Source organism: Halichoeres trimaculatus, unplaced genomic scaffold (genome assembly GCF_033239565.1).
Source record: "Halichoeres trimaculatus isolate MK-OKI-2021-1 unplaced genomic scaffold, fHalTri1.1 fHalTri1_scaffold_5, whole genome shotgun sequence".
Lineage (NCBI taxonomy): Eukaryota > Metazoa > Chordata > Actinopteri > Labriformes > Labridae > Halichoeres > Halichoeres trimaculatus.
In genome coordinates, this window is record NW_027437183.1 from 33,711,643 (window position 1) to 33,731,803 (window position 20,161).

A 20,161-nucleotide genomic window follows, 5' to 3' on the forward strand; every position below is an offset into this window, starting at 1 on the left:
TGGTTTTGTCTTTTCTTGTTTTTTTCCCCTCCTCCCTTTTCCCCCTTCTTCCCTCACATTCAGCTTTTTACAGCGCGGCTCCTCTCACCTCGGCCGGCATCATTCCCATCATGCAGTCTCTGTGCCCGGATGGACAGAGGGATGAGTTTGGGTTTCTGCAGTACAAGAACTCTACGTGAGTAGACAGCTTTCAGCATCTAGAAGTCTGTCACTTTTACTCATATTTTTCAAGTGTTTGTGACACAGAACAAAACACAGGAGAGATGCTTATTAACAGTCTGTACTTGGACTGTACCCAAAGTAGAACATAAACATGGATCTGTTCCTGTTTTTAATATTCCCTCTGTCAGTGTGACCCAGCTGCTGGAGCGGATCAGCGAAGTGGTCGAACAGAATCGCCTCTTCACGTCTGACCGGCCAGGTTTTGGTCAAGATCTGGAGACGTTGCAGCACCACTTGGAGACCCTGAGCTCAGCCCCGTTTCCTCCAGACTACAACTTCAACAACAGCCAAGGTCTGATCCACAACCAGTCTGTGACTGATGAGTGAACGCGGTGACGTTCTTTTTCAGATCTTTGGCTTGTGTGCTGTTGTTGCTTTTTGTGCTTAAAGATTTCTGATCACCATGATAACTGAAGCCGGAACGATGCAAACTGTCAAACGGCAGCTCTACATAACTATTAATTCCTTACTTCATCACTCTGCATCCTGTGAAAATTTGTCTTGAACAAAGAGAAGCAGAGTTAAAAAGAAGATCTGCTCTCCATTCTTTTTTTAGTACAAATGCTCACCTTGGTAAGAGCTTATGACAGTGCGTGATGGTGCTCATGGGAAACGGAGTCTTTATCTTGGAAAAACACAACAGATGGACCTAAAGGTGTCATTGGAATTGGCATCAAACAGATGGTGCTCACAGAGCCTTTAAGTTAAAACATAATAGATTCAACATCAGTGAAAAAACACAGACTTACATGTGCAGATGTTTTTAAAGTACGTATGAAAAACTGTTGGTTTGCGTTGATTGTGGTGCCCCCCATGGATAAAAGCTTGGTCCCCTAAATATTCTTTTAAACCTCCTGAGACCCAACCTTTTGTCTGGTGGGCACTTAAAGGGCGTATTCAGACCAAGGTTCATACCTGATCCTCAGTCTTCTGTTTAGCCACGCTGTTGCTCGCATGTTGTGGGTCAGGACACGCAGAGCATAGCGTCTCCTTGCTGCGTGCATTCGTCTTCGCTGTTCCAAAATGTGAAACAGTGTTGTTAAGCCTTCTTTGAAGGAGCTGCTCTTGAAACTTAAAATGATTTTGCAGCTCTAATAAGAGCACAAACACACGTTTACCTCCATTTCCTGGTCTGTATTCTGTGTGCTGCCCTTTGTCAGTGCTGTCCAATGAGAGCACTGATCATCGCACACGTGGATGTGTTTACTGAATATAGTCCACTTGCAAAAAGTACAATCTGAATATGAACCACACCAAACGAAAAAAATAAAGTCTGCTTTTGGTCCAGACCAAACAAGTGGACCAAAGGACTTTTCTGGTCTGAATACAGCCATAGAGTGGGTTGTTCCACTTTGGAAACTGGACGGTCATTGGATAAACGTTGGGCTTTGTCCCGCCCATCGGACGCTGAGCGTCTCTGGGGGCCTTTTTCAAACCGCCCCCTACACACTCCCCCTCCATGACGGAGTGCACTCCGTCACGGAGTCACACTCGCAGCTGAACCAAGTTCACTTCACCAGGGTGTAGGGTATAAATACAGCTTTGGGACAGAAACTTCACTAGATCTCAGGCGGAAACAGATAAACAAAGAACAAAAAGAAAATAGAACGTAGAAAATACAAAAGAAACTTACTCCCACGCTTCTTTGGCTGCATTTATTTTTTTTATTGCAGATTTTTTCATGTTTCATTCTGGCTTGAATAAATTATTTCGTTTTTTGTGAATATTAAACGCTCAAATAAACACGAACTGTCTGAACAAATGCAAGGCAAACCTTAATCAATAACATGCACATCTAAAGTTGTGAACATCTGCATGACAATCATTAAATATTTGTGTTAGTTTAACAGTTTGTGCAGGCACATATGCGTGAAACTTACATTTGTCTGTTGCTTCCTCCATGGCTGACACCGGACACAATTTAGCGCTGCACGTGTTCAACGAGTCAGCATCCGTGCAGACTCGCTTGTGGAGGGTTTTATTGCCCACTACCCCTCCCCGCAGATCGGTTTGGGATGGCCCTTAATGTGGCGGACCCTCCGCGAGAACGCGCAAACGAAGGGGTAGTGGGTAGGGAGAGTGTGTAGGGGGTGGTTTGAAAAAGGCCCTGGGGGTCTATGAGGCAGTGGGCTGACCTGGACGCTGGGCTGCTGCATGACGATTGGATGATCTGTCTGAGGCCGAATCCCTTTTTGATTGACAGTGAAATGAGCCAGTCAGTGGTCTTGAAGTATAACCCTCCACCAGAGCATCTTCTGTAGAGAGGAGCTTCTCCTGTTTATAGTGGCTCAAGTCTTACACCCTAAACACAATGGGCCAAGGCCATTTAAGCAGTCTAGCTCTGCTGGCCATTGAGAGAACACTGGTAAAATCCCTGGAAAAAACACCTGGTTGGTTCGACAGGGTCACAGATCATTTTCTTGAAAAGGAACGGAGGGTAGAATTTACGTTTACTTAAATAAACAAATTTATGATGTAGGCCGGAAAAAAATCAGCTTACCCTCCTTGACTGACCAGCAGCTGCCACTGCTTTTGAGATAAGGAAGACTGAGTATTATAAAATATCTTGGTATTTGATAAGTAATTGGTTATTAGTTCATTATTTAGTTATTAGTTATTAAATTTATTGTACATAAATAAACCAGTTTCATCCAGAAAATCTGGGCATTATTTGTACCTTCCTCTATTTTGTGATTTTACGTGGGGAGTTGCTGTAGAAGTCTTTTGCAGATATTTTCCCAATCTTATTTTCACTGAAATGGGTGTAATGTTGTGATATCACCACAAGATGACATGAACATTGTACCTAAATGTGGCTGAATGGTCAAAGTTATAAAGAATGAAGTACGAGTCTGAGAGGCAGAAATCTCTTTAAATGAGTATGCAGGGTCTCAGGAGTTCACGTCATCTTTGAATAACTGAGACTTTCCAAAACTTAAGCCCAGCATTTGTATATTTTAAAACTCAGGGCTGTGTAAATAGGTAGTCCTTTGTAGTTTCATGTAAAATCTGACATATTTCTCTTTTTAATGAACTCACAGAATAGGGTAACCAACAGTCACAGAGGATGAATTCATGTGTGTGTTTTTTCATGTGTGTGTTGTGATTTGTGTTGGGAGCAGGCTTCACGCTGGCCAGTGTGTTCAGGAATCAAACGGCTTTCCGTCAGTTTCTGCTGAAGAATCTCTCTCTGTCCGACTCGGTCAGCAGCTTCTTGCTGGACACTCCTGTTAGTCTGAGAGAGGTGAGCACTCTGACTTTACACACACACACACACACACACACACACACACACACACACACACACACACACACACACACACACACACACACACACACACACACACACACACACACACAAACACACACATCACCTTATCTGACCTTTGGGCTTGCTTTATTTGTCGCTTTACTCTAAGATGATAGTACAGCTCTTCGTTTAAAAACAGTAATATGTATAGCTGGATCTCAAGTCTTCCCTCTTCTTGGTGTTACTTGTACAGATTAAATACAAAAAAGGTTTATAAAGTGGCTAAAATACCTAAAAACTTCATCTCTGCAGCTGTGGAATCTGCAGGAGTTGATTTACAACCTTGACTAATAAAAAGCATTGACTGATGCTGATGTCAGGATGAAACACTGTGGGTTTAGGAAATCAACTGAAGGTGATTGATTTTTTACATGTTGTTCATCATCAGAACAGCGGTGAGAGCAGGCAGGTGTCTGCAAACATCTATTTCAGGAAGAGAATAATAACATCTGCATCCCTCATAAACACGTGTGATTGTGTCAGTGTTATGACAGGAGACCAAAAACCAAACCAGCAGCACTCAGTGTTTACAAGACTTCTGTATTCAAGACTGTCAGACTCTAGGTTTTGTTAAGCTTTTATGTCCATGCACAACTCAAACCACATAAAGAAGAAGCTAATGGAGAAAACTGCAGTTCCCAAAATGTCCGCAAGAGGCTCGCTGAGGTTTATTCCACATGTCAAATGTAAAACTTTAAACATCTTTCTCTCTCTTTCTGTGTTTATCTTTGTGTGTTTGTGTGTGTGTGTGTGTGTGTGGGCCTACAGGTATACAGTCTCATCTTTGGGACATCTCTCAGGGATGGAGGAGGAGGAGCCCAGCCTCTAGGAGTGAAAGAGAAGAGACAGACACCTGAAGAAGAAGTTCATCATCTGCAGGTAAGTTCGTGAAAACACACACACACACACACACACACAAAAAGTTTTTTCCAGGCAGAGGTGTTTTTATATTTCTCTGTCCTAACAGAGACACACTCCGTTGAGAACATGTGCATAAGCAGGCCGGTAGATGAACCATCCATCCTGTCTAACACCATAAAAGAAGTCGTTGTACATTGAATATTGAGCCGTTTTGTAAGTGTGTTGTAATTGTTGACAGTGTTTTAAACTGGTGAATTAAAAACTATTTTATATATTTTTCCACAAAACTAATTTTCAAAGACGACATGAAAACAAAAATGTTTCGCAAGAGGCAGTTTGGACTGGGCCTGAAAACCGATTTCTGGAAATGTTGATCGTCTGATGTGGAACACAGTTGACATACTTGCCTTATTAGGGGTGTCTAGTTTATCTGAGGCTCTGAGTTTAATTCTCATTAGCAAGTTGTTTCTTTATGGAGCCCCAGAGGTAAAAATGCCAAAAAAATGCCAAAAAAATAAGTTAGCAATATGTAATACCATGAGATATTATTTGCACCCAATAGGCTCCCTTGTAAGCCCTCAAAACCTTCTTAGCACATTAAACTGTCTATTTAGCACCAAAAAATATTCTTGTGAGCATGTTTAAGTTTTTTTTGTGAACATGATAACTTTCATGTGAGCTCAGAAACTCTCTAATGAGCATGTAAAACTTTCTCATTAGCATGTAGAACTCACCCATACACACTGAAAACTTTATCATAAGCTGTATTTCTGGTGCGCGCAGGAACACCTTTTTTTAAAAAACATTTTTCAACCGATTTCCCTTTAGGGGCTTTGTAATTCTCAGCTCCCTTTGTTGAAAAATGTTTGCTTTCAGAGAAACCCTCTGCTGGTTATGGAGAGAAACACTTTAAAGGGGCTGTGAGGAGTTTGGAAGTGATCTTGAAAAAGTCTCCCTTCTAGACATATGCCTGATCAGAATCCACACTTAAAAACAGATTATATGCACATTGTTGGTTACAGGTTATTTTAAAATGCTACTTCTTAGCTTCCAGTTCGAGTCAACCAGGACTGGATTGCTTTACAATACGTCGAGGTCTCCATGACAACACTACGCCGGCTGATGAAGTTTAGCAGAGAGAAGAGATAAAACACAGAGATCTGTGCTTTTCTTTGCTGAAAACGCTTACTGTGATTAATTTTATAGTGATGATGGACGCTGGAGCATAGCTGTCAGGCAGAAAAAGCACAGAGGAGCAGAAGAAAGATAAACGTGACAGTGATACAGTCCGAGCTAAAGGCTAACACAGGAGCTAAACTGTTTGTGATAATGTCCATCCAACCCACAGTCAGCAGTTATTCTGCAGTGGTCTGTTCAAACTTGAGAGTCTATCAATAAATGAAGAGTGAGGTTACGTTAGCTCTGCTTGGTAGATGACTGACAGGACATGACCAGGATTTACGTTACACTGACATGTCATAGAGCACTGGGCTGCCAGCTGTGCTAAATTTTAATGACTACTAAACTACTCACAAACTGACAGTGTTTACTTGTTGTCATGTTAGCCTACAGATATATCAATGCACCAGGCTGCTGATGTCGCTAACATATAGCCGGCTGCTAAGTTTGCGTGATGTCACATTTCAAACCCTAGTGCTATGTAACTGTACTGATAAATACCTTACCTCAGCGCGTTTTATCCAGTAAAAAGTCCAACCCAATCTCCATTTAATTCCAAACAAACACACACTTCGCTAAATTTAATTTGCAAAAGTGTGCGGAGACTCCAGGCCACAAGGTGACAGGGAGAGCAACTAAAACAGGTGCTCCTCATTAGGTATGTGCACCTTTCACATATGAAACGATGCGGTACCGATGCCTGGTACTTGGTACTTTTTTTGTGCTTATTTGGTAAAAAATATAAATTTGTTTAATTGTATATATTTTTAGTTTTTCAATTTGACATATTTATTCTTTATTAAATAACCTTGTAATTCTGTGTTCATGTCCAGTATGGAAAGTCGCTTACTCTTCTACTCCCTCATAGTCACAAGGGTGTGTTTAGGTACCTAAACATGGTAGCTCATGATTTTTTGTGAATCGGTACCTGGTACTTTTGACAGATTTTGGTCGGTATCCATTGAAGTACCTACTTCAGAACCCATCCCTACTCCTCATAGCATCTATGAGATAAGATGACGGACAATATACAGGCAGCAAACAGCCCGGTCTGAACTGATTCAGCTAAAAAGTTTATCAGTAACGATGTGTTTATGATTTTCTCTGCAGGTTGTTTAGATCCTCAGCTCGAGTCATTTGGATGTAGAAATGTTTGGTATCATATTATCATTTTGTTGAATCCACAGCATGAGGCTGTTCACTTACAGTAACACAGACTGTCTGCAGCACATTAGAGAGTCTGTCTTTACCTGTTTGCTTCAGGTGAGATTAAGCTTTAGACTTTATTGGATTATCTACATGAAGATAACAATCACAGCGTCTGATATCTAAGAATATTTTTTTGTGGAAACAGTGCCAGAAACAACCAACAAACACTCTGAAGCTGAATGTCTGACTTGTATGAGGAAGTCTAAGAAAAACTGTTACCACAGCTCAGAGAACAAACACGATCCCCTCACCCTGACACCGTCTGGTGATCCAGCCTCAGCTCCAGGACTGAGCTAACTGAGCATCTGTAAACCTGCGGACTTTGTGCGCCACCGCGGCTTTGAATCCAGCTTATATCTCACGTTATTCATCTGAAAATCTGTGGCAAGAAAATCTGTCTTATAATCGGAAAAATCTGAAAAATTAAAATGACTTCTGTAGGTGTTCATGATCAATTTTATCTTCTTTACCTCATCTAAATACTTTTGCTGTTTCTTCCCTCCTGGTGTAGGAGCAGCTGCTGGGAGATGTTCATAGTTTGGGTGGAGGTCTGATACACAAAGCCTTACATGATCCATCGAAAGCAGCCCACAGGCAGGCTCTGCTCAAACTCATGTCCCACGCTTTAGGCCTGACCAAGGTCTCAGGGAACCAGAGGAACGACCTGCAGGGCCTGAAGGAGGTGGAGGTAAACCCACTGGCTCTCTGAGCCATCTTTACTAAAAAAGGTTTAAATGTTCTGAGATTATCTGGAAGACGTCAAGATGTGTGATAAGAGATTATAATACAAGGTGGATATTTTTGACCAAAAGGCCACCTCACAATCAAACATATCACACGAGACAATAAGTTAATACTGAAACTCATTTCAAACCTCTCTTTGAGTTTATTTCCATTTTTATTGATACTGATGGGACACTAATTACTCAGAGTGAAGAGAGTGAACTGTTGCTGAGGTGTAAGTACAGTGACATGATTACTGTGACTGGGTTATTAGACACCTGTAGTGTTTCCTCCACAGGGTGTCCTCCTGACGGGGGCCATGCTGGAGGTCCTCACCTGTGGGGAGGGTGGAGCCAGCGAGCTTGGGAAAATAATGTTGGTGCCAGAGAAACAGCGTCCGGTGCTACAGGCCTATCGCAGCGCAGTGTGCAGCGGAGGGGAGGGTCAAAGGTCAGAGCGCTTCAGGCAGATGAGTCGTGAGCTGAGAGAGCAGATCAACATGCAGAGCGTCACTGAGAAGGTACAGAAACACCTGCTGCAGACTCACCTGTGTCAGCTGCTAGTCAGGCCCTTTTTTAGCAAAACACAGAGACAGAATTATCTGGAGTCTTACAGTGTTACGTTTTTACATATGTTCAGTCAGTGTACTCTGAATGGTCTCCAACTGGATCCTGATAAGTTTGAAATAAAACTTTAGTCCTGAGCTGCTAATGCCAGGACACTAAAATGTTTACTGTTTGTTTTATTCCCTGAATCAAAGAAAACATTAAGCAAACAAAGCAATGTCGAAGTGACTGAATGACCTCTAAGAAGGAAAACAGGAGAGCAAAAGGAGAACTTTGAGAACTGAACCACAGTAAGCTCTCTGCAGCTCTGCAGCTCTGCAGCTCTGAGGCTGAGTGCTGCCTGCGCAGGAAAAAAACAGTGAAAGTCATCTGGTGCATGTGAGAGCAGTTCGCGAGTTCCTAACTCACATGATGTAAGTTAAAGTGGAATGGACCAGTTAGGGCAGAAATTGACTCTAGAAAGACTGATACACACTCTAAAAATCTGAAAGCAGTGGAGACGATGAATTCAATCCTTTAACTCTCCTCCACCCTCACCCCTCAGCTCCACCTGGAGCAGCCCCACTCTCTGGCTCCTCTCTCTCAGCCTTACCTCAGGTCCCTGTTGAAGGACCTGGCAGACATAGAGAGACTCCTCAGGGATGTGGACCTGCTCTCTGGACTGGCCCGCCTGCTACCCAAAGGAGCCTGTGCTGGTCGGACCCAAACCTTCCCCACAAACGTGACCTGGCCCTTGAACGCCACCACCTGGGGCCCCAACACTACTGACACCCCCAGAGAGGAGGAGGAGGAGGAAGGAGGGGAGGACAAAGGAGAGGGTGGTGGTGGAGGAGGAGGAGGAGGAGGAGGAGGGGGGAAGGGAAAGGAGGAAGCTGAAAACCCTCACTCTCAGTTTTCAGCGTTTGTGCAGCTGTGGGCCGGACTGCAGCCGATCCTCTGCGGGAACAACAGGTGAGATGAAAGCTGTGTCCACCTGAGCAGGATGATTCAAAGGGCTCAAGATATTGATGCAACTTTGTTTGGGGTCAGCTTTAGCTATGAAAATGAAGTGTGTTTTTTGCTGGGAGCCATATCACTGTTGGTGGAAACATGCTAGAGTCAGAGCAGCCATGCTTAGCATCTGATCTGTGTGGTTCAACAATACAAGAGAGAATAAACATTAGTTAAGCATTAGCGCACTAGCACAACCACAAGATAGTGTGACAGCAGGGTGGGAGCCTCTCATTATACATAACCTTTAAGCCTTAGGGGCCATTTACACAGCAACTGTTTTAAGACAAAACCCAAAAGTATTGTTGTGTTTCGGTCTCTCATTTACATGGGAATGGCGTTTCAGCTGACTTAAAACGCAAACTTAAAAAAAAACGGCAGCCAATGGCAGCAGATGTGCAGCCAGAGTCTGCGCAGTAGAGGCTGTGAGAGATTCTGGGATAGTCTGAGTGGAGCCAGGTGACAAAAATAGTGATTATTTTTTTTCTCTTAAGAGTCTAATCACTTCTTGACTCTACTGCCTGATATGTTTTCAATCCTCGAGAAAAAATACACAAGAACGGCAGCTGTCAACCATCGTTAAACGTGACATAAAACCTCGTTTTTAGCCACTTAGAACTAATGAAAACAAAACTTTTCAGTAAAAAAGAGGACTTGGATACAAGACAGCCAAATGATGTCTTCAAACTTCCACAACAATGGGATGTGAAAATCATTTCTTAAAGGTGTATTAATTTTTTAAAGTTTGACCACAGTCCATCTGGAATGACTGGGGGGATGGATTTTTGACCTATACTGCAGCCAGTCACCAGGGGGAGCAGTTTTTGTGGCGACCACTTTGAGCCAAGCAAGATGACGTCCATTTATTTTGACAGTCTATACACTTCACCCATGCGCACAGTCCAACAGTACCATTGTTACACTTGTCGTGGTTTACCGTGTTGTGCTTGTGCTGCTCAATCTGCTCAATCTGCTGACTGTTTTTAACTAAATGAGCATCTGTTGCTCCACTTCTGCTCTTAGCATTCACTAATACACCAGATGATCGGCCCAACTCTACTTTGGTGGAGATCTACTAAAAAAACGCTTCTGGACAAGACAGTTGTAGCGCCACCTACAGGCCTGGCATGCTTACCACAGTGTTGTCAGTCCCTCAGTGTCTCTGTGTTAACACAGATTTTTTTTCTATGCGTTTTGTGTTTTGAGTGAAACGTTGTTGTGTAAATGGGGCCTTAGGGCTGTATTCAAACTCAGCCTGTTCATTTGTCATGAGTAGAGAAATTAGCGATGGAGAGGAACCGTTTGCACACCAGGCTGTGAACATGTTTATGTCTGCTGTGAAGTCAAACATCATAACATGAGGCTCTGAGGACATATCTACTGTTTGTAAACAGTAACTCAACACTTTGACCTATGATGAATGACTCCAAGTTTAGTGTGAAATTAGAGAGCGGTAGAAGACACCAGCATGTGCAGAGGTAGATTTACCTGCTCACGTTAAATTATTGACAAAAACACAACTTGAAGACAAGATAAGGCGTCTGCTCTTCATCCTAACCCACTATGAGCTCTTTGCAGCATTAAGTTACAGAACACACTTCCTCTAACAGACAGAAACCTGGAGCAGGACCAGACCCATGTGAGACAGAGGTCTGATGAGACGGTGCTGGAGTTAGAGACAGAAATAGAGATGAAGAAAGAGACCAGAAAGATCTCTGGTCAATAACTTTAATGAGACACTAAATGAGATCTGGGTCATAGCAAGCCACCAAAACACATCAAGGTACCAGCAGTTTTGTGTTCTTGAAATATTAGCTGACATGGTAATTTTTTCGATGATAATCCGCATATATAAACAGTTAAATGTGGACACAAAATCAGCTTCTGTTAACTGTATAACTTATTATTCATCACTCCATATTGAGTTGTTTAATGTCTCAGCTCTGTGATTTGGTCTTAAGCTGGGCTCCAAACCAACTTTTTCATTAATGACACACAGAGAAAACTGGCTTCAGAACGTCAGCTGCCAGTGTGATTTGTTTACAGTCAAACCTGACTGAACTGAGGTTGGATACAGGAACACATTTACTGGCTCACAGCCACAGTTTTTGTCGGTGTTTCAGTGGAGAGTGTGACCCTGTTAATGGCTGACTCTAGCGAATGCTTTAAGTTGTGGATGCGTTTGAAAGGACTGTTTTTATGTTTGAGCAGCTGCTGTAATGAGTGATCTGACACAACGACCGGACGTTTTGATGCTGCTGACAGTTTAATTCACTATATAAAGCTTAACAACTCATCTAGATCAATGGAGAGAAATACAGCCTGCCAAAACATAAACATTTTTTTTTAGGCTTTAAAGAGATCCATGAGGATGTGCTCACTTTCAGATTCAGCCTCTTGTGGACACTGGATGAACTGCAGTTTTTTATTTATTAGAAACGGTTGCATGCTGACTCCTCTGTGTACTTTCTGGTCTCTAACTCTTAATCTCTGGTTGCAGGATCATTGAGCCAGAGGCTTTGAAGCAGGGGAACATGAGCTCTCTGGGATTCACCAGCAAAGAACAGAGGAATCTGGGCCTACTGGTTCACTTAATGACTACAAATCCCAAGATCCTTTACTCCCCCATTGGCTCCCAGGTGGATAAAGTGATTCAGAAGGCAAGTTACACTCACAGTTTTATTTTCTGGTGTGTCTGTGGAGTGTTCATCATCTTAAGGAGCTGAAGACTTTAGACACTTAATGTAAAGAGTCCGGTAATGTGATAGTTAGATTTTAAAAGCGAATGGAGGCAGGATTGTTTTATGATGGTGTTAGAAACAGCAGTCAAACACAGATGCATAGTTTTTACTCTGTGGGCAGGGATTTGTATCCTGTGAGTACCGATTTTTAACTGTGTAGATTTAATTTTTAATCGTGGCAACTCATTGGTTATCGTGGTGCAATGATTTGCAAGCCATAGATGCAGATTTGATGTGGACTCTTTCTGTACTAATCTGTTTCCACAGATGAGCAATCCAAGTGCACAAAATATAAATCCATCCCCTCTTATTACAAACCCACAAAGCCAGGGTCATTTAGCATGAGTTTAAAGGAACAGCCAGCCAAAGTTTGGATAAATTTTTTTATGATTTATTACATAATAAATTAAAATTTAAAAGTGAATTTTCTTATAAGTAAATACCTAAATAAATGAATGATTTAAACACTTTTTAGTGGGGATTCAAAGTGTAAATATTTAAATGTGGGGTAACACTTTACTTTAGAGGTCCACAAATTTCATCACACTTAGGTAATAGTTAGACAAAGTTTTGTTCTTATTTCTGTAAAATTACCACATAACTTCTTTAAAATTAGCACATAACTACTTTCACATAATGTCCAAGTTTGTTGTCACAAGTCACAATTGGTAGGTTACTGTTTTTTCCATTTTCTTTGAAATTTACTCCAAAATGCAAGGTAAGAAGGTGACAATCGGCAAATAATTTCTTTGAAGCACAACCCACCACAAAATGTTTTTAGAAGTATCCGAACATTTCTGCTAGAAGCAGGTGATAAATAGCTGCTTAGTCATTGAACACAGAAGTTAGGTTCATTGTTTCCTCTGATAATTTCCTTTGAAATGTTCAGTGAATAATTCAGTTTCCCAATAAACAGTTAATAGTTAGCCATTTGTGATTTAATTTCACTAAGTTCTTTAGTACCCAGTTTGTTGATATGCATAATTGAAATCACATAAAAATGATGAACTTTTATGATGAGGCCGATAATGTTTTACATGATACAACTGAAGGCTTCAGATGTGATATTCACCAAGAGTGGGGTTGTAAATTGGTCTTACCTGATTGTGATAGACACTGTGAGTACAGGCGCACTGCAAAACAGAATCTGGACAGAAGTTATGAGCTAATTTTCACAAAATTCTCTCTTTTTTTTTTTGTATATAACCTTTATTTAACCAGGTAAAAAGACCAATTGAGATCAAGATCTCTTTTACAAGGGGGACTTGGCCAAGAGGTCAACAGCACACGTCACAATAAATAACAGACAAACAATAAACAATACGATAGAGCATCCAAAAACTAAGGACAAAGGTTGAAATATAAAGTGCAAGAGAGGAAGTCACAATCACAGTTTTAGAGTACAATTTTAAAAACACAAGCACTGTTCCAAGGCCTTGCAATGCCTGTCAGTCAAGATAGACATTGCGATAGACATGAAATTTCAGGGGTAATTTCAAAGAAATAAGAAAAAACTTTGTCTAATTATTACCGAAGTGCCATGAAATTTGCAGACCTCTAAAGTAAAGTGTTGCCAAATGTTGAATTTTTGTTACATAGCAATGACTGCTTTTCATTGCTCGGCAATCATTACTGACTTTCAGATATTATTATTTAGAGATCATTAGGCCCATTATTGTGCATTCAGTTCTGTGTAATCAGCAGCCAGCAGGCTATAAAGACTACACAGTTATTTTTTTTTATGTTTCGGGCAGTGGGGGTGCATCAGCTAAGTCAGGAGGTAAAAGGGGGTATGCAGCCTGAAAAGTCTGGGTACAGCTGTTTTAGAGGATTTGCTCACATCATCAACACTGCATCATTATTTTACTAAACCAGGATTTTATCCCTGTACGTGTGGATGCAGCACATCAGTGAATGGCTGATCCATTCAGAATCGGACTGTCAGCAGGAAGTATTAGAATTAACTGAAGGTGTGATTTCTTCACCTGTAATCTTCAGTTTACACGACCACCTGATTCACTGTGTCACATGTAACCCACTCTTTGTCTGAGCGTTAGCACAAACCTCCCCTGATCATCTTTGTGTGAGCTCAGTCTGACTGCAGCTCTGTGGTCTGTTCACTGAGCGAGTGGGCTGCAGACCGAGTGAGTGTGGGAGGCTGAGAGATAGAGAGGGAGGAGGAGGAAACTGTGTGGACAAGTTTCACAGAAAATCTACCAAGAGAAGAAAAGAAAACATTTGTTCAGGTTTTTTTTTCAATTTTCTCCTCACGTGCAGGCTAACGAGACGTTTGCATTCGTTGGGAACGTGACACACTACACCCACGTGTGGCTCAACATCTCAGCCCAGCTCAGGACGTTCCTGGAGGAAGGATGGCTGCACAACCGCCTGTTGTGGCTGCAGCAGGTATGCACAGTTGATGGGTTAGAAGGGATTTAGTGATTTTTATGGCTGCTACGTCTGAACCAGCTAGAAGTGAACACATTTTAAATAAGTCTCTTCTCTTCTTGGTCATACAAATCCTGTTATGGGCTTATCATTCTGGGAATGCTGATGACAGAATCTAAAGACGGTTATGTTGAAAGGGTTGAAAAGAATCTGTTTTCATGTGATAGTGCACACATCCGGCTCCATTCATGCTCTGTCTGTCTCTTGTCTGCAGCTGTCCTCAGAGCTGCAGCAGCACTCTGAGCTGTTGAACGGCACTGACAGCGAGCTGATGCAGAGTCTGATGGAGGGAAACTACACTCTTCCTAACACCTCCACCCTGCTGGAGCAGCTGGACACCATCGATAACGCCGCCTGTGGCTGGACACGTTTCATGTCTAAGGTCAGTTTGATGTAAACAGACTTTATAGACCTCGTAACAACCTACTTCCAGGTACGGACTGACCATAGGGAGATTTAGGAGGTTTTCGAAACGGCTGGTCTGTTCCAGGTCGGTGGCAGGGGAGATTTTTTTTTACCCAGAATGCAGTCCTAGTTGACTGTAGCTGCCTGCCCTCGCAGCCGCAGGTAGCAAGCCCAGCCTGTGTCAATGATCTACCCTGTTGGCCTGAAAAGATACCCCTGTTTTTATGACAACCCCGCCCCCCTTTCAAGGCTTGTTTTTTGGAAAAAAAACGAAGAGATGATGTCTGTAAGCTCAAGAATGAATGAATATTCCTTCAGAGAAAAAGAGCCATGATTAAAGTACTTGTGTCTGGTGTTGCCATCTCACCACATTTTTGCACCAACAAGCCCCAGCCAGTGCTGCCGGACAAACACAACGATAACAAATACAAACATCAGCACACTCAGTATATTGTAGCAACGGCACACTGGCGTTTCCTGTGATGATGTGATCAAGATCACTTGAAACATTCATTCCTTCAGTCACAGGCCAGCAAACAGCTCCGGCCATGGTGTATTGGAGATGATGTCATGTGTACTGTCAGTTTGAACAGATCTTTGTTTCTATTGAAATGTGATTGGCTCAGCAGCTCAGTCATTAAACCATTGTTTTCTTTTAAGGAAAGAAAGAAAGCAAAAAACATGGAAAGAGAGAAAGAAAGAGTACCAGAATTGTTTTAAAGAAAAGAGCAAGAAAAAAAAGATGGGTGGAGCAGAAAAGCTGAGGGCAAAAAAAAAAAGTTTAGCACAGGATGCAGCCAAAATGACGGATCTTTCCGTGGCGAGGAGGCTGAGCGCAGTGCGGCCAGTCAGCCAGGCATGTAACACAAGACCACGCAGCAGCAGCACAAGTTAGCAAGCACTGCCTGTATGGCTCTATCATGATGATGTTATGCTTAGTACATCAGTCCAACTCTGTTAAACTCAGGAGAAGGAGAATGGCTCCTGCCTACCTGGGGTCCCTCATCCAGGTCTACACTTCTTCTGGCCCACTACGCTCTGCTTGTGAAAGACGCCTGGTGCTCCCAGCCCAGTGTGGCTCTAAATCTCTAGCCAGACTCTTCTCCTCTGTTGTTCCCAAATGGAGGAATGAATTAACTAACTGTATATGATCCACAGAGTCCCTTTCTACTTTAAGAGACATCTGAAAACTAATCTGTTCAGGGAACACTTAATCTGAGCCTTCTCTACGGAATGAATTTCTTATCTTAAATCAAGAGCACTTTTAATTGATTTGAGAGCAGTATTTTATTGATTTCATGCTCAAACTTTAAAAATAGATAGATATTAAAACTCTGCTCTTTTGCGCTCAAATTTGCTCTGGGCGTGCTCAAACTGTGTCCTTGTGCTTGGTTATAACCGAGCATTATAACCGAGCGCGAGGGCACAGTTTAAGCACACACAGTATTGAAAATTTGAGCACAAGAGCAGAGTTTTGAGAGACAATACCATGAAATTTGAGCATAAAATGAATAAAATACTGCTCTCAAATGAATTAAAGGTGCTCTTGAATTAAGACAGAAAATTCATTCCATACTTCTCCTCTGTGTCTTCAGGGGTAGAGTGAGTCAGAAGGTCTCAGACCCAGGTCTTAGCGAATTTTCAGCACTAACTACTGAATATTGTTAAGAGTTGAAGTATATTGTTGCAGCAATCAATTGTGTTTTGTTGGCTAGATTATTCCACATTATTTAAAAAAACAAAATAAAAACACTGCACTTTATGGCAGCACCTGCAGCCAAATAACTTGTAGCACTGTTGTTGCACTAAGGTTTTCCTTCTGTCTAAATTCTTGCTTGTGTTGTCCGTCTCTTTGGACAAAAGCGTCTGCTAAATGAAACTGTTGAACTGTGGGGGTTAAAGTCTGTTTCTGAATGTTTGCCTTGGTTTTGATAAGCTGCTTGTTTTTCATTTTTATTGCTCATATCATTGAACACACACGTACGCATGCACCCATAGGCTTGATTGTTTTTATACTGCCAATAAAAGTATGTCCTAAAATTAAAGTTCCATTTGCGTTCATGTGATTAGATAACAGTCTGCTCCAAACCAAGCTCCTGGGCTGAATTCCAACCCCAGCTGAACCCCTGCCTTCATCATTATAGAGACACTGTGCATTCTAACAAAGAAAGCTGTGGTTAGCTCCTTTTGTTCTGATGAGTTAGTTTTCTTTAAACTCAGAATCAAGCTGTCAGCAGCATAAAAATGTGTATTTGTTCTTTGGTATGTTGTCAGAAATGATACTTTACCATGAACTCAAGTTCTGTGGATTTCTGACAGGATCATAATTGTTACAGAGTAATTGGTGTTTTGGGGTTGAAAGTGTTCACGCTAACCTTTAGCAAAACATGTCAGTGGTTGTTATGAAAACAATTGGAACGTGCAGAATTATTTGCAAGCATACTACAGTTCATATTTAACTTTAATATAAGAAATAAACCCATCAAATGTGTCTTTAAATGAAAAACTAAAGTGATATTTTAGAGGCGCTCTAAGCTGTTAGTCACCAGTTAACAGGGTCACACTTTACACTGGAACACCAGCAGCTTCTGGGGCTGCCAGCTATTAAATGTTTTCAACCTCAGTTAACTGTATATAAGATAATATAGCAGTGAAGTTCTGAATGAAGATTTTATCCAAATCCACTGGGCTTTTCTCTTCCTCAGCTGAAACAAGTGATATATAGTTTGATATATGAATAAGTAGCTTATTTTTAGAAAGGTAAAGTTTTTTTCTGTTGAATTAATTTTTTTTTTTTTTTTTGAGAAAAATTCCTCGAGGCTTGTCTGTCTGATGATATTTGAGCTGAAGTCACTGAAAATCAGGCCGGCTAAGACAAAATTGCTGAACATAAGTCTGTGTTTTAGATAACAGTCAGGGAACACAGCTCAGTGTGACAGCTTATCAGATGATTATCTAAAGTAAATGGTTACTGCATTAGATTTAGGGTAAGATACATAAAAATTTTGTACAACATTCTGGAGGTGCTGCCACTCACTGTGATAGTTTAATGTTTCTTTGTCCCTCTCAGGTCAGTGTGGACGTCTTTAAGGGCTTTCCAGACGAGGACAGCATCGTGAACTACACCCTGAACCAGGCTTACCAGGACAACGTGTCTGTGTTTGCCAGTGAGTTGCTCTCAGCTGTGCCCTGTGCAAAAACACAGAATAAAAAAAACAGTGCAATGCCCCACAATCTAAGTTAGAAATATATACAGAGAAACACAGAGAAACACAGAGTCACCAAGTTCAGGATAGAACACAGAGTAGTAAGAGTCAGAAACTCAATGCATATAGACATGTAGACAGGATGAAGATGAGCTTCTGAAGTTCAAACTGAGCATCAAAATGAAGAAAGGTGATTTAAGGGACTTTGAATGTGGCGTGGTTGTTGGTCTGGGTATTTGACAAACTGCTGAGCTTCTGGGATTTTCACCTACAACTATCTCAAGGGTTTACAGAAGACTGAAAAGCGTTGCCTGGTCAAATGAGTCTGGAATTTTGCTCCACATTCAAATGGTCGGCTCAGGATTTAGAGTAAAAATAAAAACATGGATCCATCCTGCCTTGTATCAACGGTTCAGGCTGCTGCTGCTGGTGTAATGGTGTGGGGATTTTTTCTTGGCTCACTTTGGGCCCCTTAGTACCAACTGAGCATGGTTTGTATATTGGATTCAGGTCATGACTGAACTGCAGCTTGGCCTCAGTTTCTCAGTGGTGACACTAAGTTAGTGTTATTTTCCAGAAGTAGTTGTAGATTAAAAAACGTCTTCTTCAAACATGCACTTTATGTTCTATTTTATCCACCAGGACCCTTCAGACCTAATCTCTTCTCTTTCTTTCTCCAGGTGTGATTTTCCAGACTAACAATGACGGCTCACTGCCTCCTCATGTTCTGTACAAGATCAGACAAAACTCCAGCTTCACGGAGAAAACCAACGAGATCAGACGGGCGTACTGGCGCCCTGGGCCCAACACTGGCGGGAAGTTCTACTTCCTGTATGGCTTTGTTTGGATTCAAGGTAAATGAACACTGCCCACTAAACATCAGACGTCTGATGGACGTGCAGGTCATGTCCTTATTGTGTATGTCAGTCCAAGACCAAGCAGGAGTAAGTGAGTGAGCCCACTGCATAAAGACATTTAGAGGACGTACTTTCATTGTCAAGGAGACGGACGTCTACCTTTGGTCTCCTGAAGGTGCAAACTGTTCCTCTGGACTAAATCTTTTTTCTGACCTCTTCTGAACATCCATTTATGACGTACCTCCCCACTGCACAGAGAGATGTTCAAAAGACCTCTGATCTTTCACCGTCACTTGTGGAAGTCTAATTTTAAACATTGGTTTTGAAAGTAAGAAACATTTCATTTGCTAGTCCTGATTGACCGGCGACCAGTCCATGGTGTGCCTTGGCAAAAACAGCTGGGATAGGCTCCAGCCACCCATGACCTTAAACAGGCTAAGCAGCGTAGAAAATAAATGGATTTTGTTTTCTTGTTTGTTTCCATTTCCTGTTTTCCATTCTAAAATGGTGATGTGTTATCCTGTACTGGTTCATTTTCCTGTAGCTTCATTTGGCTCAGCAGCAGGTTTGAAGTGGAAATGTATAATGTCCTGTTTGTATTTACAGTTACCATCTACAGCTAAGAAAATCAAATGAAGCTACAGGAAAATGAACCAGAACACAATGCCACCTTCAGAAACTTGACTACAGTTATGACCAGAAACTGGAAGTAGTATGAAAACAAAAAGAATGCTTAAAATGGCTCCAGTAGCAGCAGCGACAATAGTTCAGCCCCTAGCGACTTGACTTCTCTTTTAATGGGTAGCTCTTATACGGAGGTACTGTGCCCGTCAAAAATGGATGCCCCGTAGAAGTCAGAAAAAGACGTCATCTGGAGTAACAGTCTGCCCCTTCAGGAGACCAAAGGTAAACATCCTAAAATGATGGTTAAAGGACATCCTTTGAACGCCTCTTTGTCCAGTGTGTGTGTATGCTCTACACATGGTACAGACTTAGAGTAATAAGCTAGTAATGTTTGACTTGTTGCATTACCTCTGTGGTCAGATTCAGATTCAGAAGAGGCCTTATAGTTTTGGGGGGTGTCTGCAGATAGTTTCAACCTGAATCGTAAATCAGTTCACGGACACCAGTCCCCGGGGAGCTGGTCCGTGTGTCAAACTCATTGTTTAATATTTGTTTGAGTAAGAAACAGACTTATCCCGGTGAAGTGCTTACTGTGTGCGCTGTGGAAAGGGAGCACCTGTGAAGACACCAGTGGAAGCTGCAGCAGCAGCACTTTCTCTCTGCAAGTCATCTTTTATTCAGGAAGCAGAGCAGGAAGCTGCTCGGCACACAGAAAGTTGATCCACAAAAAATCATCCAGACCGACAAGACGCAGTGCGAGGAGCCTGACAGAGGCAATTTACGGCTGATATTAGATATGAGGAATAAACTGACAGGGCTG

The 20,161-nt window shown here is 41.8% G+C and overlaps 1 protein-coding gene across 1 annotated transcript in view; it reads left to right on the forward strand.

Moving 5' to 3' along the window:
• abca2 (ATP-binding cassette, sub-family A (ABC1), member 2) overlaps positions 1-20,161 on the forward strand; it is a 109,705-nt gene that overhangs the window by 46,758 nt on the left and 42,786 nt on the right. Inside the window, exons 3-14 of the mRNA XM_074669749.1 lie at positions 64-175; positions 351-514; positions 3,345-3,466; positions 4,301-4,411; positions 7,293-7,469; positions 7,803-8,024; positions 8,615-9,021; positions 11,561-11,720; positions 14,079-14,207; positions 14,464-14,631; positions 17,725-17,821; positions 18,541-18,714. Coding sequence (XP_074525850.1) covers positions 64-175; positions 351-514; positions 3,345-3,466; positions 4,301-4,411; positions 7,293-7,469; positions 7,803-8,024; positions 8,615-9,021; positions 11,561-11,720; positions 14,079-14,207; positions 14,464-14,631; positions 17,725-17,821; positions 18,541-18,714 — 2,043 coding nt within the window. The remainder of the gene's footprint in view (positions 1-63; positions 176-350; positions 515-3,344; positions 3,467-4,300; positions 4,412-7,292; positions 7,470-7,802; positions 8,025-8,614; positions 9,022-11,560; positions 11,721-14,078; positions 14,208-14,463; positions 14,632-17,724; positions 17,822-18,540; positions 18,715-20,161) is intronic.